The sequence below is a fragment of the Scyliorhinus torazame genome, chromosome 14 (genome assembly GCF_047496885.1).
Source record: "Scyliorhinus torazame isolate Kashiwa2021f chromosome 14, sScyTor2.1, whole genome shotgun sequence".
In the NCBI taxonomy this organism is placed as follows: Eukaryota; Metazoa; Chordata; class Chondrichthyes; order Carcharhiniformes; family Scyliorhinidae; genus Scyliorhinus; species Scyliorhinus torazame.
In genome coordinates, this window is record NC_092720.1 from 97,899,369 (window position 1) to 97,919,234 (window position 19,866).

The window sequence follows — 19,866 nt, forward strand, 5'->3', positions numbered from 1 at the left end:
AAATATCTCCCTCAGAGCTGCTCTGGTCTGTGCTCTCCAGAGGGTGCAAGGATGGGTCGGGCTGGTCGACTGATTGACCAGCAAGGGAAGCGAGGCGGTAGTAGTGCATCATGGGAAATGAATGATAGAAGAAAGTTAATTCATATGAGGCTTGCACCATGGCTGCATGACTTGAGAGTTGTCATTTTTATCAGCTGCCCCCTCCTCACTCTCTACACAGGTGTGGTCCTGCTCCTCGCTGGCCAGCTCAAGGGCTCTCTCCTCATCGGGTGTTAGGCTTCTCAGCTGAGGCATGACTCTGGCAGGCTGTGCCCATTCACATTGGTTGTGCTCGAGGCAGATGAGGAGAGTGTAGGCGGGAGTCCTGTCGGGTGAGATGGGGAGGGAATCTGGCATGCATGGAACGTAAGTGGGAATGGGGATGTGAGGAGCAGATTATCTACTGGGTGGACCATGGCGGGGGAGTGGGTCGGGGAGGAAAGGAGGGGCCATGACAAGTGTTGGGACCCCGCGAGGTGGCTGGGAGAGAGATCCACCGTGGAGGTGTGATGAGTGTTTTCTGGGATGCAGCGGGGAACATGAGGAGGCAGACTTCTCCTGGCTGCACGAAGAAGGTCATTCAGCTTTTTCCAGTGCTGAAGCCCTCTCCTCTTCTGGAGCGAGCTGGTGCTCACTATTGTGGCTACAGCCTCCCAGGTGGGGGTGGTGACCTTTCTTGATGGACATCTGCATGATCACGGGTAGAGGATGCCCCTCCCCGGTTCCACTTGATCCAGGGGTTTGCTGAGGGCTCCCTTCGTGAAACATGGTGTTGTCTTCCTGATAGCCATCGCTCCGACTGCACTTCGAACAAGTACTGAGGAGGTGTTTAAAAGAAGCGCTCCACTGATTAGAGATGAAGTTTTCCTTGGGCTAGCATATTAGAGACAAGCCACCACAAGCATATGGAAACATGTATTTTGTTAAAGAGGCTGAATAATCGGTGAGGTATCCCGCCGTCGACTCTGGCAGGGTTCTCCCCGGTATTCTCACCGGAACTGCACTTTGAAAAAATATGGTACAATTCTGCCCACTATCTTAAGTGATCAGTTACAACAAAGATATTAAAAGTACAATGAACAGTTACTTATTTTCTAACCCAAATTTAACTCTAATTCCCTTCCATACCCTAAAAACTCAAGACACTTCTCAAAATATGGAGGGTTCATTACTTGGTCTGAGTATTGCTTTGAAGATTTGAATAAGGGTTGAGATTTCTTGGGCCTTCTGCTTCCAGCAAAGTTTTCCCTTTAACTTCCTCCAATCATGGGCTGGAATCTCCAATAATGGGGCTATGTCCCCACGCCAGCGCAAAAGCTGGCGTTTCACTCTGGACTTTACTTAAGAAAGATTCTCCCATCTGCAGGGGCCTGCAGGGCCCTGGAGTGGTTCTCGCAGCTCTGGCTGTGGATACGGGCCCCCGCACCTCCGGTCGGGAGTCCACGCAAGTGCACGGCGGCAGCCTGTGGCGGCCGCCCCGTGCGACATGGCGGACTCGCACCGCGGACCGTGATGGAAGAAGTAGGTCCCCCCGAGAACAACGGGGCTGGCGGGATGAATCCCGCCCATAGGGTGAGATTCTCCATTTGAGAGAGTAATTGCTGACACCGGGACTGAATCGAGAATGTTCTACATGGACGAAAGCGGTGCCAGTGCTGGAGCGATTCAGGTCCCGTTAGTGGGCTAGCATCGGCGCCATGTAGAACTCGCGCAATTCCAATGCATGCTGACCCTCATCCCAGCCAAGATGATGGCACTGGTTGTGCTGGAGTATGTTGATTCCATTGATAGGTTGTCTGGGACCAGAGGGTATCGAGAGGGCTGGCCTTGTCGGGCACCCTTACAACCTTTGGTGCTGACTCTCCAGTGGGCAAACAGCAGTGTGCGCAGCTGCGGTCTGCCTTGCAAGCTGCGTCAATGATGGTTCGTGCCTGGCCACCCTGACCCCAAGGCCCACCTCCTAGCTGCTTCCTGCTACTCCCCCCAGCCCTGGCAGGTGCCCCCGGCCAGAGGCACAACTGTCAGCGCACTGTCGCGATGTTGGACACTGACTGCACTCTCAGCAGCCATGGTGCCCGTTTCCCAATTTTAAATACCACAAGTGAAGCTTGCCATTGGCAATTCCTCCTGGCGGAGGGGAGCATCACGGGGTGCCCAGAAATAGCTGGGTCAGGACGGTTAATGATATGCCAATGGCCTTTACTGTGCAATTTGCATGCCCATGCCAGTGTTCAGCATTGAATGCATTCATGCCACTGTCGAGGGAGTGGTGCATGGCATTCTGTTTGACGCCTGGCGCCAATCTCGATTATCGGCTGCCGCTAAATTCTTGGCGAGATCGTATTTCATGAAACTGGCGTCGCTGGATGGAGAATCCCGCCCATATTCCTTGCTGTGCAGCCAGATTGTTCTAAAAATACTGCTGAGACTCATGAGGCTGGACTCTCTGTTTGGGCGATGTTCTCCCACCGGAGCTGAATTGCAACCGGTTTACGATCTCGCTGGGAGTGCAAACCGGTAAGTAATTCAGTGTTCCATACTTAGCACATTTATAGGTTCTCCCTAATACAGGGGTCTCTGTGGTGGATCCTCCTTTTACAGGGGTCCTTGGGGAGGGGAGGGCTATAACAGAGGTCCAGGCAGGGTCCCTATTACAGGTGTCCCTGGGGGGCCCCTTATTACAGGGGTCCCTGGGGAGGGGCATGGGAAGGGTTTGGTAAAGGAGGCGTGGGCAGGCAGTGCATTTTTGGGGATGGGAATATGGCCCTCGGATGGGCTTGGATGGTTCATACGAGCAAGGCCCGGGCATGGTGGACTTCACGGCAACTGTTTCTCCCTTGGTCATCGTGAGCTCCACCACACCAGGTAGAGACCAAAAGTGATCCTCACTCACGTGATTCCCAGCTGTGGGGACCAGAGAACCACGGAATGCTGAAGCATAGGGTTCCGTGCTGCTACATAGATGCAAATGGGTCATTAAGAGCCATTTGCATTTATTTACATGCTCCCATTAGTGTGCAGTGTCGTCCTCATTCTCACCACCAGTGAGGGGTTGGAGCATTGTGTTTGGATCAGTGTCCGGCGCCCATCCCGAATTTTCCATGGTGCCTTATTCTCCGTCCTATTGGGAATGCATTCTGAGCGTCCTGGGATGGAGAATCCCACCCATACTCAACTCTATAGTTAACTTCCGGTTGATCCTTTGCTATTCTATTATTTATTTACCAGCCAACTTGGTAACCTGATCATTTGCTGAAAGCCAGATGCTTTACTAGAAATCAACACTTAGAAAAATCTAGTTGTTGGGCTGGATTCTTCCACCCTACCTGCCGCAAGAACGGCACCGGCGTGCCGCATACAAAGGAGAAGTACGTTAGTCTTGGGCGGGATTCTCCTGTCGCCGGATGGACACGGCTGGAGAATCCATAATATCATCAGCCCAAAAATAAAGACTAGGCTGGCATTCTCTGCCCCCCCCTCCCCCAACCCCCATTGGAAGGATCTTCTGGTCCCACTGAAGTCAACGGACATTTGCATGGCTCGTCACAGCCCAGCTGTAGGCCTTTTCACCCAAAAGCAGATGGGCCACCATATTTCTGATATTTCAGTATGGTACTGAGGGAGCAATATTCTGGTCAATATATATCCTCAACTACTGTCACTAAAACAGTTTGTCTAATTATTTATGTTTTGGATGTTAGTGGACCTTACTTTGTGCGAAATGGATGCCATATTTACCTACATTGGTGATAGAGACTTTAAAAGTATGTCATTGGCTTTGAAACACTTTGTAATGTTCTGAGGTCATAAGTGGTACAATATAAATGCAAGTTATTTCCATCTAAGAGTATTCTGCTCTCATTGTGAAACATGGTGAGAATGGTCAAACAGTGTTGGTGTCAGGCAAGTGCGTGGACATTTGCAGAGTGGCCATGACAATTTATGAAGCAACATATAGGTTGAAGTTTCCATACCCTTTTTCTTCTCTGTCTCCTTATTTCCAAGGAGGTTATGCCCATAAATTCTTCGGTCATCCCGACATTCCCCGCCGCAAATTTCTCCCATTTCTTTGCAATGCACTTATTTCCATGCAACATCTCAGTAACTTTCACCCTTGTAAGGTAATTTGGCAGTGTCAGTGATGATGTAGCACTGGGTAACCCACACAGCATAAGAAAGATGGGGAAATATAGTGAGGATGTGCTATTTATCATGACAGTTGTAGGTCTTGAAGCCAACTGATAATTGGGTGAAAAGAAAGTCAGACAAGGAACATCTCACCTCACTTGAAAGCTGTAAGAGCAGCATGTAAGGATGTGCAACAATTGACAATTGGATCTTTGGAATCTTCATCTTCCACATCCAGCAGCATAGATTGTTGTCCTTGTGGCAGTAGGGGATGGAGCAGATGGCAGCCTTTCCAATTGTTTTCGGTCCTGTGGGCTTTCAGGATCAAGTATCTGCTTTCAGATCAGTCAGGCCTATAAATCACACACCATGCAAGTGTAGGAATATGGATGCTCACCAGCTTAGAGATGCAGTCAGTGGTGGTTCCCTCCAAGCACCAAACTGGCATGTGAAGAGGGCCAAATCTATCCTCTGAATCTTTTTAAAGCACAGAAACAACCAAACACCTCTTGCCATACTGACCCATGCAATGCACCAAAGCGAGACACCAATACTGGAAGGAAGAGCAGACATGGACACCAGGGGCGGGAAGGAAATGATACGTTTAGGGTCAATTGTGCGTTCCTGGTGTTAAGTAACATAAAACTTAAAAACATTTTTTTTCCCATAATCTTTATTGTCACAAATAGGCTTACATTAACACTACAATGCAGTTACAGTTATTGGCCCCTAGTCGCCACATTCCGGCGCCTGTTTGGGCTCACGGAGGGCGAATTCAGAATGTCCAAATTACCTAACAGCACGTCTTTCGGGACTTGTGAGGAAACCCGAGCACCCGGAGGAAACCCATGCAGACACAGGGAGAACGTGCAGTCTCCGCACAGACAGTGACCCAAGCCGGGAATCGAACCTGAGATATTGGCCCTGTGAAGCAACAGTGCTAACCACTGTGCTACCATGCTACCCACATTGTGTTCTATTATCTATATGTGATTCATACATGGAGGACCCCTGATCATTGTAAATTGCCGTTCCTTTTTATGCATTCAAAGGATGTGGTCTTTGCTGGCTTAGCCAGCATTTATTGCCCATCCCTAATCACCCTTGAAAAGGTGGTGGTGAGCTGCCTTCTTGAACCACTTGAGACCCTGTGGTGTAGGTACACCCACAGTGTTGTTAGGGAAGGAGTTGACCCAGAGACAGTGAAGGAACGGTGATATATTTCCAAGTCAGGATGGTGAGTGACTTGGAGGGGAACTTCCAGGTGGTGGGTTTCCAAGGTATCTGCTGCTCCTGTCCTTATAGATGGTAGTTGTTGTGGGTTTGCAAGGTGCTGAAAGAATGCAGTCATTCCAGGGCAGAAACAAATCCTGCTCCAGAATACACCCTCAAAAATATTGGTACACTTTAAGGCAGAATATATTCCAAAACTGCTGAACAAATTCAGATCCATGGATTTGAAAATGACATTTCCAGCCAAAAGCCTGTGTCCTGTGAGAACTTTGTTATAGCAGCAAGGCAGCTTTAAACGTTTATAGATTCCAACTCAGGAGAAATGCTGCAGAATTGCCTCCATAATGCCTTGTTGTTTCCCCCCCATGTAAGTCTGCGCAAACAGGTTAGTAGAGTGTTTATGAGTTTACTCCGTTTGGGTGAAATTTATTTTGTACAACAGGTACAATCCACTGTTGCGGTTGAACTTATCTTCCGCAGATTCCTTTAAAATTTCATTTAGAACAATGTGTTTCCACTATTGGCACAAAAATTAGTCTTTATTTTCCACTTCACTAGATAAAATACATCTATTAAATCTCATTGGAATTATCATCTGCTGAGAAAGATGATCAGCATAAAATCATATTGTTCATATCTAAAGCTGAAGTGTATTATGTACAGGCAGAAGATGGAAGTGTTCAGACTGAGTGACTTAAAATTAGTTCCTAATGCTGTATTTTGCACTCTGGAGGTCATTTAATTTGCGTCCTTACTCCACCAAAACTGTAGTCTCAGAGCCAAGGGTTAAAGAGCAGAAGTCATTTGACGAGAGTCACACGCCACACCTTCCTGGAATTGACCGGTGCTGTTAAGCTGTCTTCATTAACAGGTGGCATTAGTGTTTGACTGCTCAACCCCTATTTACATAAAGGGGCCAAGTTTTACACAAGGGACGGCATACAGAGAACAAAAATTATCTTTCCGTAAAGCAAGTTTTCTAAAGCTTGTTGACATAAAAATGTTGTTATCACCTCCAGTATCCAACACTCACATAAAATATGCTTCTGAGTCCATGGAGGCTTCTGCTTGCATTAGACTGCTTCAGAAATCCTGGGATCAATATTTTCCATTAATCACAGAATACAGAGAATGTAAGCAATGGCACGTCTTCCTCTAAGCTAGTAGATTGTGGGATCAAAACCACACCAGACATTTTATCAGATAATCTAGGCTAGCCTCCTGTACGCTATGAAAATCCCCTTCTCAGAGCCTGTTCGGATACCTTCCCGAATAGTGCTGCCACCCACATGGCCTCAGATAGCAATTTAGCGTGATTACTCTGTATGGGCCAAGAAATTCTATGTTAAATTCTATGTTAAAAAATACATTTGGTCAGCCATTAATGCGTCTGATCTCACAACAGTACCTGGAGTCATGGCTAAGCCACCTTACTTAAATGGCATCTTGAGAGAGTGCGTATTGTGGCAAAGATAAGATGATCTATGGTTCAACTCTACAGTTTTAACCTGTTGCCCAAATAGTCCTCTCAACTGAGGTGTTCCGATGAGCGGTCCAAACCTAGGTAGTCACCAGTTCTGCTACCCCACTCCTTCTGAAATCAGGGGCCATTTTTGGGGCACGCCAACTTTATACCTGCCGAGGTAATTACGAGAAATAGCTTGCACATAAGATTTTAAGTGAAGGGCCAGCATTCCTAGGCCCGGTCAGAAATCCCACCTCTACTGGGTCTCTTGGTATTCGACTGCCACCCCCTGAGCTTCATCCCAGCCCGGCATTTAGGCAATTGATTTATGTACCATGGCACTAATAAACTAATCATCTGAGTTTCTGCATTTGGTCACTCAATACCTGTTCTTATGTTTCTGAGTTTAATTAATATATAATATTAATTTATGACAATCTCCATAGAGATTGATAACTTTTACAAAAGAGATTTGAATTTCCAGTTACCAGCTGACATAATGACAGGGCATAATTTCATGTATTAAACTTTTATTGTAAGAAATGACTAAAAGCGCTATTGACTACACACTATTTCTTTTTGTAGGCAACTTATACATTGAACTGCAGAGAGGAACATTTCTCTTTGATCTAAAAAAATGTTTCCATGGCCAATCCACCTACCCTGCACATCTTTGGGTTGTGGGGGCGAGACCCACGTAGACACGGAGAGAATGTGCAAACTCCACACGGACAGTGACCTTGGTGCCACGGTGCTGCCCTTGGAACATTTCCCTTTTATACTTATCGCACATCACACTTTGCATGAAATAGCAGTCCTTTTAACAAACCGTCCACAGTTTCTCCCAACTTCCAATGGGCTCCTGTATCCTTGCTTTGAGTGACCATCTCCAAGTGCTTTTCTCAGAGAGTTTCTCAAATCCACCACCAACAGTAAAGCCTGTTCCGATGATTCTCCCCCCTCCCCTCACCCCACAACCCAGCCTTGCCGGAACAAAATGTCCGGGAATCTATAGAAAGCTACTGGCTTCATCTCTTCGACTAGAGATCATCTACCTCCCATATCCAGCTGTGGCAATGTAAAGCCAAGTAGTATCTCTGCTGACCGTGCAGACTTTCTCATGTCTCTGATTTTCATTGATTTGTAGAGAAACCTGTGATCTGACCTCCAAAATAGCTTCCTATGCCCTCCTTCTTATGACAATGTGAAACACATTAACCTTATATCAAGGTAGAAATACTAATTTGCTATCTTTGATCGCAACCATTTATTGCACAAACTGTTCACCTTTCTGGAACTTTGGGAGTCTCTGAGTCTACTCAGTGCAAATCTAGGACTGCTGAAATTGTCTTCAAACATAACCACATTGAACCACTGAGAAGAAGGTGCAATCTAAGTCTTCCTTTGATCTCAAATGATCAAACCACCCTTGCAGTCGAACAGATTTCAGAAAATGTCACCTGACCCCTTCAATTGCCCTAAATTTAAAGCAACAGTCCCAAAATATAGTAATCTCATAGTTGTAAAGTACATTAAATCAATCCATAAAATAGGCTTTTATTCTACAAATTACAGGACAGGAATGTAACCATTTCTTTGTTCTTTGTTCTTTATTTTCATTTAGCATGTCTTTCCTTCGCATATCTGTTTGGAACATATCAGGAATGTAAAATGAGAGATGGGGTAGAGTGGATTAGGATGGGGGAAGAATCTTGTAAGGGGTCTAATTTGAGGGCTATGGTGACAGCAGTGTTGCCAATGGCTCCGAGTAGGTATTCAGGGAGCCCGGTGGTGCAGTCCACAGTGAAGATATGGAATCAGTTGAAGAGCCATTTTAGGATGGAAGGGATGTCGGTATTAACGCCGCTGTGCGAGAATCATGGGTTTGAGCCGGGGTGGGGGGGGGGGGGGGGTGGGGGTGGGGGGTGTACAGGAGGTGGAGGGAAGTGGGGCTGGTCAAGGTGAGGGATCTGTATTTGGAGGAAGGGTTTGCCAGTCTGGAGGAGCTCAGGGAGAGGGTAGAGCTGCCGAGGCGGTGTGAGTTCAGATATCTGCAGGTTAGGGACTTTCCATGAAAGGTCTGGAAGGGTATCCCTAGGCTGCCGGGATACACTCTGCTGGAGTGACTGCTGCTTCCGGATGTGGAAGGGGTGGGAAGAATTGGGGATATATACAAATGGCTGGGGGAGCAGGGAGGCGAGCAGGTGGCAAAGATCAAGGAGAAATGGGAAGCAGAGTTGGGAGAGGAGATCAATTGGGGAGTATTGCGTGAGGCATTGCGTAGGGTAAACGGGACCTCCTCTTGTAGAAGGATGAGCATGGTACAGTTTAAGATGGTGCACAGGTTGCATATGACTCTGGCGAGAATGAGTGGGTTCTTTCAGGTGGTAGCAGGTGAGTGTGTGAGGTGTGGACGGGGCCAGCGAATCACACGTACATGTTTTGGTGTTGCGGAAAATTGGGAAGATTCTGGGCGGGAGTGTTCGCGGTCTTAGCCAGGATAGCGGAGGAGGCGGTGGACGGTGGACCATTTGGTGGCGATAGGGGTTTGGGGTTTCAGAGGAGCCGAAGTTCATGGAGAGGAGGAAGGCGGATGCTGTGGCCTCCGCCTCTCTGATTGCATGGCGGTGAATTTTACTGGAGTGGTGGTCGGCATCGCCACCGGGGGTAGCGGCTTGGTTGGGTGACCTGTACGACTTCCTGCGGTTGGAGAAGATAAAGTATGAGCTCAGGGCTCTGCAGGGGGGGTTTGAGAAAAGATGGGGGATGTTTGTGACCGTGTTTGAGGAGCTGTTCGTCGCAGGGAGGGTGGGGGGAGGAAGGGGGGGTGAAAAAGGGAAAGAATCTGCACAGGCTGTATAGTTGATTGCTGGTTTCTATTTTATTTGTTTATTTGCTGTAAACTGTTTTGATACATGTTTCTATAAAATACATTTTTTTAAAAATGAATGTAAAATGAGGGATAGCTGTCCTGAGAGAAGATGCCATCTTTCAGATTGATATAAAACCATATTTTCAGGTGGATGTAAAAGATCCTATGGTGTTATTTTTCAATAAAAGGAGAGTTCTTCCCCATGACCTGACAAATATTCATTCCTCAAATCAATGTAATTAAAAAGCTGTTTTTTGGATCATGCTGTGAATAAATTGGCTGCTGCCTTTCCTACATTACAACAGTGATTACATTATTTTATTGGTTGTAAAATACTTCAGAATGTTCGGAGGTTATGAGAGGAAATTGTTTCTTTTTAACTGCACATAACGCAATCAGCATATGTCTAAACAAAAATTCTTGCTCACGGAAGTTTTCCCATTGGCGGCACACTTCCTTTCTGTGACAACTTGAAGAGTACACGATATACAAACTCATTTGTGAATGGACGTCCTGTGAAGAGTTTACATGTAAACACAAATCATGTTTTCAACATTTGCTTTTGTGAATTAACCCAACTGTGAAATTGTCGTCACATGTTTCTGCGCAACAGATCATTAATTTAACTTGCTTTTCACAGCAAATAATTCAGATGAGGCGTCAGATATCGACTCGGAGCCAGACCTGCCTCTAAAGAGGAAACAGCGTCGTAGTCGCACAACATTCACAGCTGAACAGCTAGAGGAATTAGAAAGAGCATTTGAGAGAACTCATTATCCGGATATTTACACTCGAGAGGAACTTGCACAGAGAGCTAAGCTGACAGAGGCACGAGTACAGGTAACACAATGATTTGTCAGCTGAAGTTGTACATTGTATGTATTATGTTCCAAACACCAATTCCAAATTCTAAACACTCATCATTTCTGAAATTTTGTAGAAGGCACAATTTCAAAACGGATTTGATTTATTCACTATATAACAAATCTAGTTTAGTTTGTTGAATGTATTTTGAAGTACTTTTGTGTGACTTCAAAAGTCTCAGGCTGATTTAACAAATACAATCCAATAGATTGCATTACTGAACACAGTGACCCCATGATAAACCAGTTCCCTGTTCTTAAGATTTTTGGATGCGATATAATAAGTTTGGAGATTTCAAGTACCTTAAAGCAGATTGATATGACACCTTCACCTGTGCACAAATACACACACTGCCTAAGACAAAATGATGTTAAGCATGTGACTGAGAGTATATGAGAACAAAGAAATCTCTGAGTGGCTTCTTTGCAGCTGATAAACGTAGCCAAGAGCATTTGTCATTAGGCCTTATCGGTGATATAAATGAAATTGCTCTACCCCAAAAGAGTTTTATTTCTACTAATAATGTGCCTGAACAGGAGAAATTACTGCACATTAATGCACAGATTTTGCCTGCTCACAGACAATATATTATGTTGAGGGATTATTGTCCTTAACTATCCTTTTGCATGGAAGGAAATCTCTGAAGAATCAGAACATTAAATCACAATATCTTATTACAGAATAAAAGTAGTACACTCACATTGCTCAAATCTCATAGGGGGCCTGCAGGGGTCGGGCGGGGGCAGGGGTGGGGTAGTTCATAGAGGAAAGCAGGAAGCAGTAAGCATATTTCCCCACCCAAAACACTATCTCACTGATACCTGCAAATCAGGGTACTATGACGTACCTAACTCCCGCCAACAATTTTGAAGGGTAATCACGTTTTCGCATTGTGGAATCTCCATCCATTAGCAAGATTAGGAAAGCAGCCTTAAAGTGATTTCTGGAGGTCACCGATGAAATGGTTGCTCCATTCTTTCAGGTGCATTTTTTAAGACCAGTCTAAGCATAATAGCATTTAGCTGCACAACAATAATTGTCTTGCTCATTTAATTACTCACTTCCATCACCCCTTGCCCCTTCTGAAGTAGACTGGATCTCACCCATAATACAGAATTCAAGTCTTTCTTTGTGAGTTGATGGATTTCTCACCAGTCCACTATGCCCAATCAGTAAGTTGTGTCTCAGCACTGGAAATCGCGGAGAGCTCCTCCATCAAATATTATTAAGTGAAGCCAGACCATTAAAATGGTGCCTTCCACTCACTGCCTGCTGAACGTACGCTCTATATCAAAATAGCCATCACTATCTCTCCCTAATGGCATGGTTGATCTCTAAAGTGAAGCAAGTTAGTAATAATAAGAACATAAGAACTAGGAACAGGAGTAGGCCATCTGGCCCCTCGAGCCTGCTCCGCCATTTAATGAGATCATGGCTGATCTTTATGGACTCAGCTCCACTCTCCGGCCCGTACACCATATCCCCGAATCCCTTTATTCTTTAGAAAGGCATTTATCTTTTTCTTAAAAACGTTTAAAGAAGGAGCCTCAGCTGCTTCACTGGGCAAGGAATTCCAGAGATTCACAACCCTTTGGGTGAAGAAGTTCCTCCTACACTCCGTCCTAAATCTACCTCCCCTTATTTTGAGGCTATGCCAATGAATAAGTCAATGGTTTGTTCCTTCACAGGACAGCGCCACTATGGCATTAAGCAGATTGTTGATTCCTCAATAATTTTGGATAGCTGCCATGACGGCTGATGATGCAATGCCTAAGATAATCATGAGTAATATGGACCAGAATGGTGTCAGGTTCGATCTCCACATCTTGTTCAGTTAATTGATCCTGTTTAGGAACTACAAATTGACTTCAAGGCCACACAGTTAAAGGGAGGAGCAAATACCCAGGCTTCTAATCTCAATCACTATCCTGGCACTCAATTAGAAAGTGTACACATATGACCATCAGTTAAGGACTAAGTCAGACTCAACTGTGATAGCCCCATGTTGAATAGTCTAACAATTCCAACACTCAAGCAATATCTGACATCACAAGCAACTGGCTGCTTTGCTGAGATACTAGAGGGCTACAGACACCTGTGGGATCACATGATGAGGGAGGAAAAGTGCTGTGGTTGGGGAGCGGGATGAGCGGGGGGGGGGGGGGTGATAATGAAGTAATTCAGCGTAGTTGCCTCTCTCTATAGATGTATTATCCCATACAGTTTGGAGCATTTGTCTAATATCACAAAGGAGTGCTGGAAATAATAGGGGTACAATACATAATGTAATTATCATTCACCATCAAAATCTTTATTATCTACACAAACTCAAAGAATGGTCATGAGTGAAGTACGAACACTAACACTTTCTAAGTACTTGCCCTTCGGTGCATGCAGGAGCCACATTAATGCAGCAGCTGCCACAGTGTAGCTTTAACCCTGTGACTTCTCTGCATTCCTCACAGCTTCATTTGGTCTCATGAGGCCTATCATCTTTTATGTGGCTTGCTGTGATCTACTTCCCTGCTAAATTCCCCAGAACAACTAACATATGGATCTTTTACTAAACCCAGCATGAATGACAGATTTAAGTCAATCAGTGACTTCTTCATGATGGTTCAGTGTTGGGAATTTAATTTTTCTCAGACAGTAGGGATACCAAATCTGCTAACTTTTATTTCTTGCAATAAATTTTTAACATTTTTTAAAATGACAGCTACAGAAGATTCTTTGCTCAACTGTTATCCAGAAACATCTGCACTGCAATAAAACACCTTATGACAGTTAACTGCTGAAGAACTTCAACATGTTCAATTCCACACAATTATAATTTGTACAGAAATAAATCAGGAGCTATACATCTTTGTGAAAACAAAAACACATTACTCATAAAAGGAACAGGTTCTGTACTGACACCTGCACATAAACTGGAGTATGCTCAGAATTGTACCAGATTATCAAAGGTCTTCCATCTTCTAAAATTCCTTGTTCCTCGTGAATCTGAGCATTCTCTACTGAGTTAGCTTAAAGGCCACTGATTTCAGTGACAGCTTGGTCTGAAATTTGCAATGTTTGGATAAAGATAGTTAGAGGAGGCTTTTACAACGACAATTTGGCATCTGCTTTGGTATGGTCCTGGAGAGTTTTAGATAATCTTTAATGGCTTAATTTATATAACTTTGCCGTCAGGATAGCTGCAAATAATTGCCTAACCATATAAATCTTTAATGCATCATTAATAATAGTATATAAATACTTCTTTGGCTCAATTACAGTATTTTGAGTTACATCATGCTAATTTTTAATAGTCCCAATGTAATCTTAAGTAATCATATTTCAAAATTGAATCAGCGTATTGGAATATTTTGCTTCATATCTATTGAGGTTTTTTTCACATGAGCTGTGAATTACTCTGCTCATCCTTGTTTATTTCCATTTTATTATTCATACTTTAATTAAGGTGATAATTGTGCTAAAATAAATTCAATTCAATTAAAACTGTCCTGGAAGTAATCCTGTTTAATTTATTAGGTTTGGTTCAGCAATCGCCGTGCTCGTTGGAGGAAACAAGCAGGAGCCAATCAACTATTGGCATTTAATCACCTGATCCCAGGAGGATTCCCACCAACTGCAATGCCAGCGTTGTCTCCTTATCAGCTGTCTGATGCCAGTTATCCTCCAACATCTATACCACAGGGTAAACAAAAAAAATCCTCCTACTTAAGCTATGAGAAAATTTGATGGGTGTATCTCTTACAACATTTGGAATTGTCAATTAACAGCATCTGCCGAAACCTGTGCTCCAGAATTATTCACAATAAGCTAATAAACTTCTCGACGGCCCCCCCCCCCCCCCCCCCCCCCACCACCACCAGAATTTGTCATTGGTTTTTTTCTGCTTACAAAAACAAATGTGAGGGGAAACACAGGGCGGGATTCTGCCAGCTCTGGGCCGGGCCGGAGAATCCCCGCAAACAGGTCACGCCGCCCCGACACCGGCACGTGATTCTCCACAGAGCGGACAATCGGCGCCAATGGCGCCGGAGTGGTTGGCGCGGCGCCGATCGCGGGCCGCTCTATGCGGCTGGCTCGCCAATTCTCCGGCCCAGATGGGCTGAGCGGCTGTAAGAAGAGCCAAGTCCTGCCGGCGCCGTACTAACCTGCTCTGGGTCGGCGGGACCTCGGCGTGGAAGGGTCGGGTGCGGCCTGTGGGGGGGGGAAGGGGGGGTCTAACCCTGGGGGGAAGCCTCTGATGTGGCCTGGCCTGCGATCAGGGCTCACCAATCGGCGGGCCGGCCTCTGTGGCTGGGGGCCTCCTTTCCTACACGCCGGCCCCTGTAATCCTGCGCCATGTTGCGTTGGGGCCGGTGAGTTGAAGGAGGCCACTGCGCATGCGCGTGCTGGCGCATGCGCTACTGCGCATGTCCTCGTTGGCACCATCGCCACTGCGCATGTCCTCATTGGCGCCGGTGCAACAGCGCATGCGCGGATCCCACGGCGCACAATTCGCGCCAGGATCGGCAGCTGGAGTGGCGCGAACCGCTCCAGCGCCATGCTGGCCCCCTGTAGGGGACAAAATTAGTACTGGGAGCGGCCCGTTCCCATCGTAAAATGCAACGGCGTTTACGACGGCGTGGACACTCTGCCGCGGGATTGAAGAATCCCGATCATTGTGTTCCAGAAAGTGGGACATCACAATTGGCTGACATTATAAGGCTCATCTAATGTTAATGATCCAAGACAAATTTTTCTCCCATCCTAATTAAATATTGGAGGTCCCCCGTTTTGCAGGTAATGATGGTTGTTCTGCAAAATTGTTTAAGAATATCTCAATCATTCTTAAAATTGTGGGGAAACTGAAAAAGGTTACAATCATTGATATTAATTTGATTTCGACCCCCCAGCAATAAAGTTTCCCCATTTGTTTTGATCTCTGTGCCTACGAGGCTTTTTCTGCACGATTCCTAGTAGCGGTTTGAAGTTTCTGCCGCAGTCATTTCTTCCAGATGTTCCATGGCATTGAAATAACCTTTAGTATGCTAAATAGCTATCAAACAACTTTAGTGTGTAGATTTAAGAAAACATCCTTGGGTGAATTTCTATCCTCAAGATGTTGGTGCGAGGAAATAGAACACTTACCATTTTGGGACCCAGTGTCACTATCAATCACATTAGATGTGGAGTTCAACTCACTTTACACTACCCCATGTGGTAAAAGATTGCCTCCACACACCGTGTGTCACAAAATGATAAACCTTTGCTTTCAAACAATGCTCAGCATTTCATTATAATATAGTCCACGGAGGAAATATTTCCTTGCATAGATGCTTACCTAATTGCACCTCTCTACTGCTCTTTTCCATGTTAAATAAGGAATGAAGGGCGGGATGAAATTGCTCTTTGGCTGTCATGTAAAATGAGTGAAAGTGAATTGGCAGCCCTTTTTACACTGTGCTCATTTTTATCTTCCATTGAAGTTGCTCATTCCAAACTATAACCGAAAACCTATTTCAACCTTGAAATGTCCAATTTAGCTCAAATTAGTGAATGAATCCACATTCACTCATGACTGATTTCCGAAAGGCTAACCACCATTTTATGGGACCCTTGCAGTCAGCAGACCCTGGAGATTTTCATCCCATCAACATGGGCAGGATATTAAACCTGGCCCCAGAGTGAAAAGAACCGAGAGCTTATACATGTTAAGAGGAACTGATACTAAAATAGGTAGTGATGCATATTGGTGGAAAAGAATGAAATTGCCTTTCAAATCTCCAGAATTTCCAGGCTGATATGACACTTGGGCTCAATTTTTACTCTGTGCAAGTGAATGGTTTTTGAATGGTCAAACATATTGAACCAGGTTCAATTCCCATACCAGCTGAGGTTATTCTTGAAGGCCTACCTTCTTAGCCTTGCCCCTTGCCTGAGGTGTGGTGATCCTCAGGTTAAATCACCACCAGTCAGCTCTCCCTCTCAAAGGGGAAAGCAGCCTATGGCCATCTGGGACTATTGGAACTTACTTTTACTTTATTTGGTGTATTAAATGAGGCGCAATTGCTTTGGTAATAGTAAGTAGGATTAAATTGTTTTTCGTCTTCATGAGAAAGCATTTGGCAAACATTCAAACCTTGCTCAAAAGAAAAAAAGGTTTTTAAAAAACGATAAGTTTTGCAAGATTATGCTCCCAACATGGGCACTTACTTGATTGAACACAGATTTAGGATAGCAGATATTGGGCAGAACTTTACCGGAACCCCGGTGGCAGGCTAGGATGTTGGTGCCTCCTAAAATGTTGGGGAGCCATGGCCGGATAGCTCCCCATGCAGCCCCCCTACTGAGCCATTTTATCAAACTGCTGCCCTCCTGTATGTACTCAAATAATTAATGATCGCTGGAGGGGCCATTTTGTGCGATGCTGGCCTTTTGCCAGTGGCAGTTGGACCCTACATATGGGCCAATCGCCAGCTACAAGAAGGAATCAGAGAGGGCATCAGAGTCAGAGGCCCTGAGCCTCAGGGATGGGGTCCTCATGGCAAAGGACACCTCCATAGCCAATAGGTCTGGAGAGATTATCCCTCTGACTGTTGTTGTCTAGTTGCCTGGCTCTGACGAGAGAAAAGAAATATGTTTCCAACTCCCCTGTGAGGGTGCCTCAAAATGGAGGTGGTCAGAGCACTGATCATCTCTATCGGTGCTGCTGAGCTGCCGACCTTCAGCTTGGATTGGCAGTGGAGAGCCAGCCTACCGTCCTTAATGCGGGCCCTGCTGTGGCCAAATAGATGCTGCCTCCTGCTGCTACATTCCTGTTGCCCACCTTATGGGCTTGGGACCCACATATGGTCCTGACATCGGGACTTGCTCTGTTCAGAGAAAATCCCGACCAGTGTGTCCAATTTATAGTGCTCTGGGTTTTCTAGCTTCTAAATCAATCACTGGAAATTTGGAGGGTTCCTAATCAGGTATGTTGATCCGAGCCTTATTCTCTGACCTGTGTTCTTGTCTAGTGAGGCTCCATGCCAACACTATCATTTTCCTTTGAATCATTTTGTTCACTGTAACATCAAGTGCAAGGGACACAATGGTACATTTTGATAGCATTTACATTACCACAACTTGTGTTTATAAACAAATAAAAAACACTTTCCAGTTACTTTTTTCTGCAGACACTGCACTATCAAGCTATAATGTTGATTCTGAAATTTAAAAATTGATGATCATGAAAGCATTAAAAGTATTTTTTTGTCAACGTAACAGTTACTTGAGCATATTGCCTTTGGACCTAGTTGAACTGTTTCTTATGAAATGAAAATGATGCAGCATTAATGATACAATAAATGTTATTGTGCTTTCAGCAATCTCAGATCCAAGCAACACAGTTCACAGGCCACAGCCTCTGCCTCCGACATCAGTTCACCAGAGCAGCCTCCCTTCTACTCCAGACAGCAGTTCAGCTTACTGCTTATCCACCAGCAGGCATGGATTTTCAGGGTACACAGACAGCTTTGTGTCTCCTACTGGGTCTACCAATCCCATGAACCCAACAGTTAGCAACGGCCTCTCACCTCAGGTCAGTTTTGTGATTCAAAACAGGGTGTCTACTGTATCTGTGAACCAAATAGTTTACTACCCAAGGCAAAACTAAAGAAGCATTTCTAAACTTAAATCATTACCCAAATCTGTCTGTGCAGCTCGTGTGACTGCTAGTTTGTGGCTATTCATTGTTCAGCTAATCTTTCAGACACTTTCTTTCCATGACACTTTAGAAGATAACACTTTGCTGCATCGATCATCTTTTAAAATAGTGGGAAAAATAAAATTCAGCCAAATAGTGGATAAGCATTGAAAACATGATATAAAGAAGAGCTACTAAGAGTTATTGACAATATTTACAAAGAAATGTTTAAAACGGAACTAAAACCATTTTCCAATGTGAAATTCAATGGCAAATTACTGTCACATCACAGTTTATAAATGTTCATTACCGTACAATTCATTAATTTTTTTTCCAGCTGTTTAATGCATGTTTTTCCCTGCTGGTGTGCCTACAGGTATATTTTTACCATGCTTTCTTCATTTTGATCCAGGCACTGACTGATATATGCAGCATATATGCAGTTTAGGATGTGATTCAATAGTGCTACTTATATATATATATATAAAATGTATAAACTGAACAGTGAATTTCAAGAGGGAATTGTTAAAAAGGAAAGAGTACTCCACAAACAGTATGCCTAGTGAGCTGTTACTACAAGAGCCTCCTTAGATGAGATTGAACTGATTCTACATGATTATTAGCCACTCTATTTGCTGAATGTAGCTCAGGAAATAATATTAGGTGCATAAATGGGAACTGTCAATATTGACTTGCCCTTTTGATTAAAATGTATGCGTGATCTTTCAATGCTTTGTTAAGCGATTTTAACATTTAATATCGTAATGTTACTACGCTGCAGAACATCCATATTGTAACCAGAGGGTCAGTAAATTATCTTCAGATGGAATGATTGCAGATAGCATTGGTGAGCCTTAAACTTTTTAAATGTATTACCAGCTGGTGGAAAGTTGACATTATCGTTTTATTAAAATATACTGTCTCCATTTGTCAGCGTAAGTTGGACACAGGTGTCATCTGATATGTACACCAGTTAATTTTTAATATTGGTCACAAGGGACTGGAACCTATAATTAAAAGTGAGTCATTTCAAAGCTAGGAGATAGAGTGTTAAAGGTAGGAATTTCTTGAAAATCTTTCTATAAATTGAAGAACAGAAGGAAGCACAGAATGACATAAATGAAAAGTGAAAAGACAATTATAGTCAATTACACACCAATCATTGGCTACTGCTACCGCGTGAACAGTAAGGGACATTTTAATAGGCAGAAAATTAGATTCTAATGGCACAAAGGGTGGCCAAAATTACTCCTTGCATCTGTGGCTTTTTGTTCTTTATTTAAGGTGCAGTTGCATCACACAATGTTGTTTCTGCTTTCTGGAGCGCACTGATAACTCACAGACCCAACAGTTCAGAGTATTGTAAAACTATAAAGACTGAATAAACAAATTTCCCCTTTGGGCAAATAGGAACCTTCCTGATTTCTTTTCATATTGAGCATACAATTAACTGACATCTTATTTTCCTTTTCCACAAGAAATTGATTAAGCGTGTAGCTGTATCAAACACTTGGAATGAGAAATTCTAAATGTCTTGTGTTGAAAATACTCAAATTCTCTTCACATTGCCGTCTCATTTATTGGTTCTGT

At 44.3% G+C, this 19,866-nt stretch overlaps 1 protein-coding gene across 5 annotated transcripts in view; it reads left to right on the plus strand.

Annotated features, from left to right (window-relative positions):
* pax3b (paired box 3b) overlaps window positions 1–19,866 on the plus strand; it is a 215,663-nt gene that overhangs the window by 78,486 nt on the left and 117,311 nt on the right. For all 5 annotated transcript variants that reach the window (XM_072474540.1, XM_072474539.1, XM_072474542.1 and 2 more), the window contains exons 5-7: window positions 10,378–10,577; window positions 14,133–14,298; window positions 17,957–18,171. In XM_072474540.1, coding sequence (XP_072330641.1) covers window positions 10,378–10,577; window positions 14,133–14,298; window positions 17,957–18,171 — 581 coding nt within the window. The remainder of the gene's footprint in view (window positions 1–10,377; window positions 10,578–14,132; window positions 14,299–17,956; window positions 18,172–19,866) is intronic.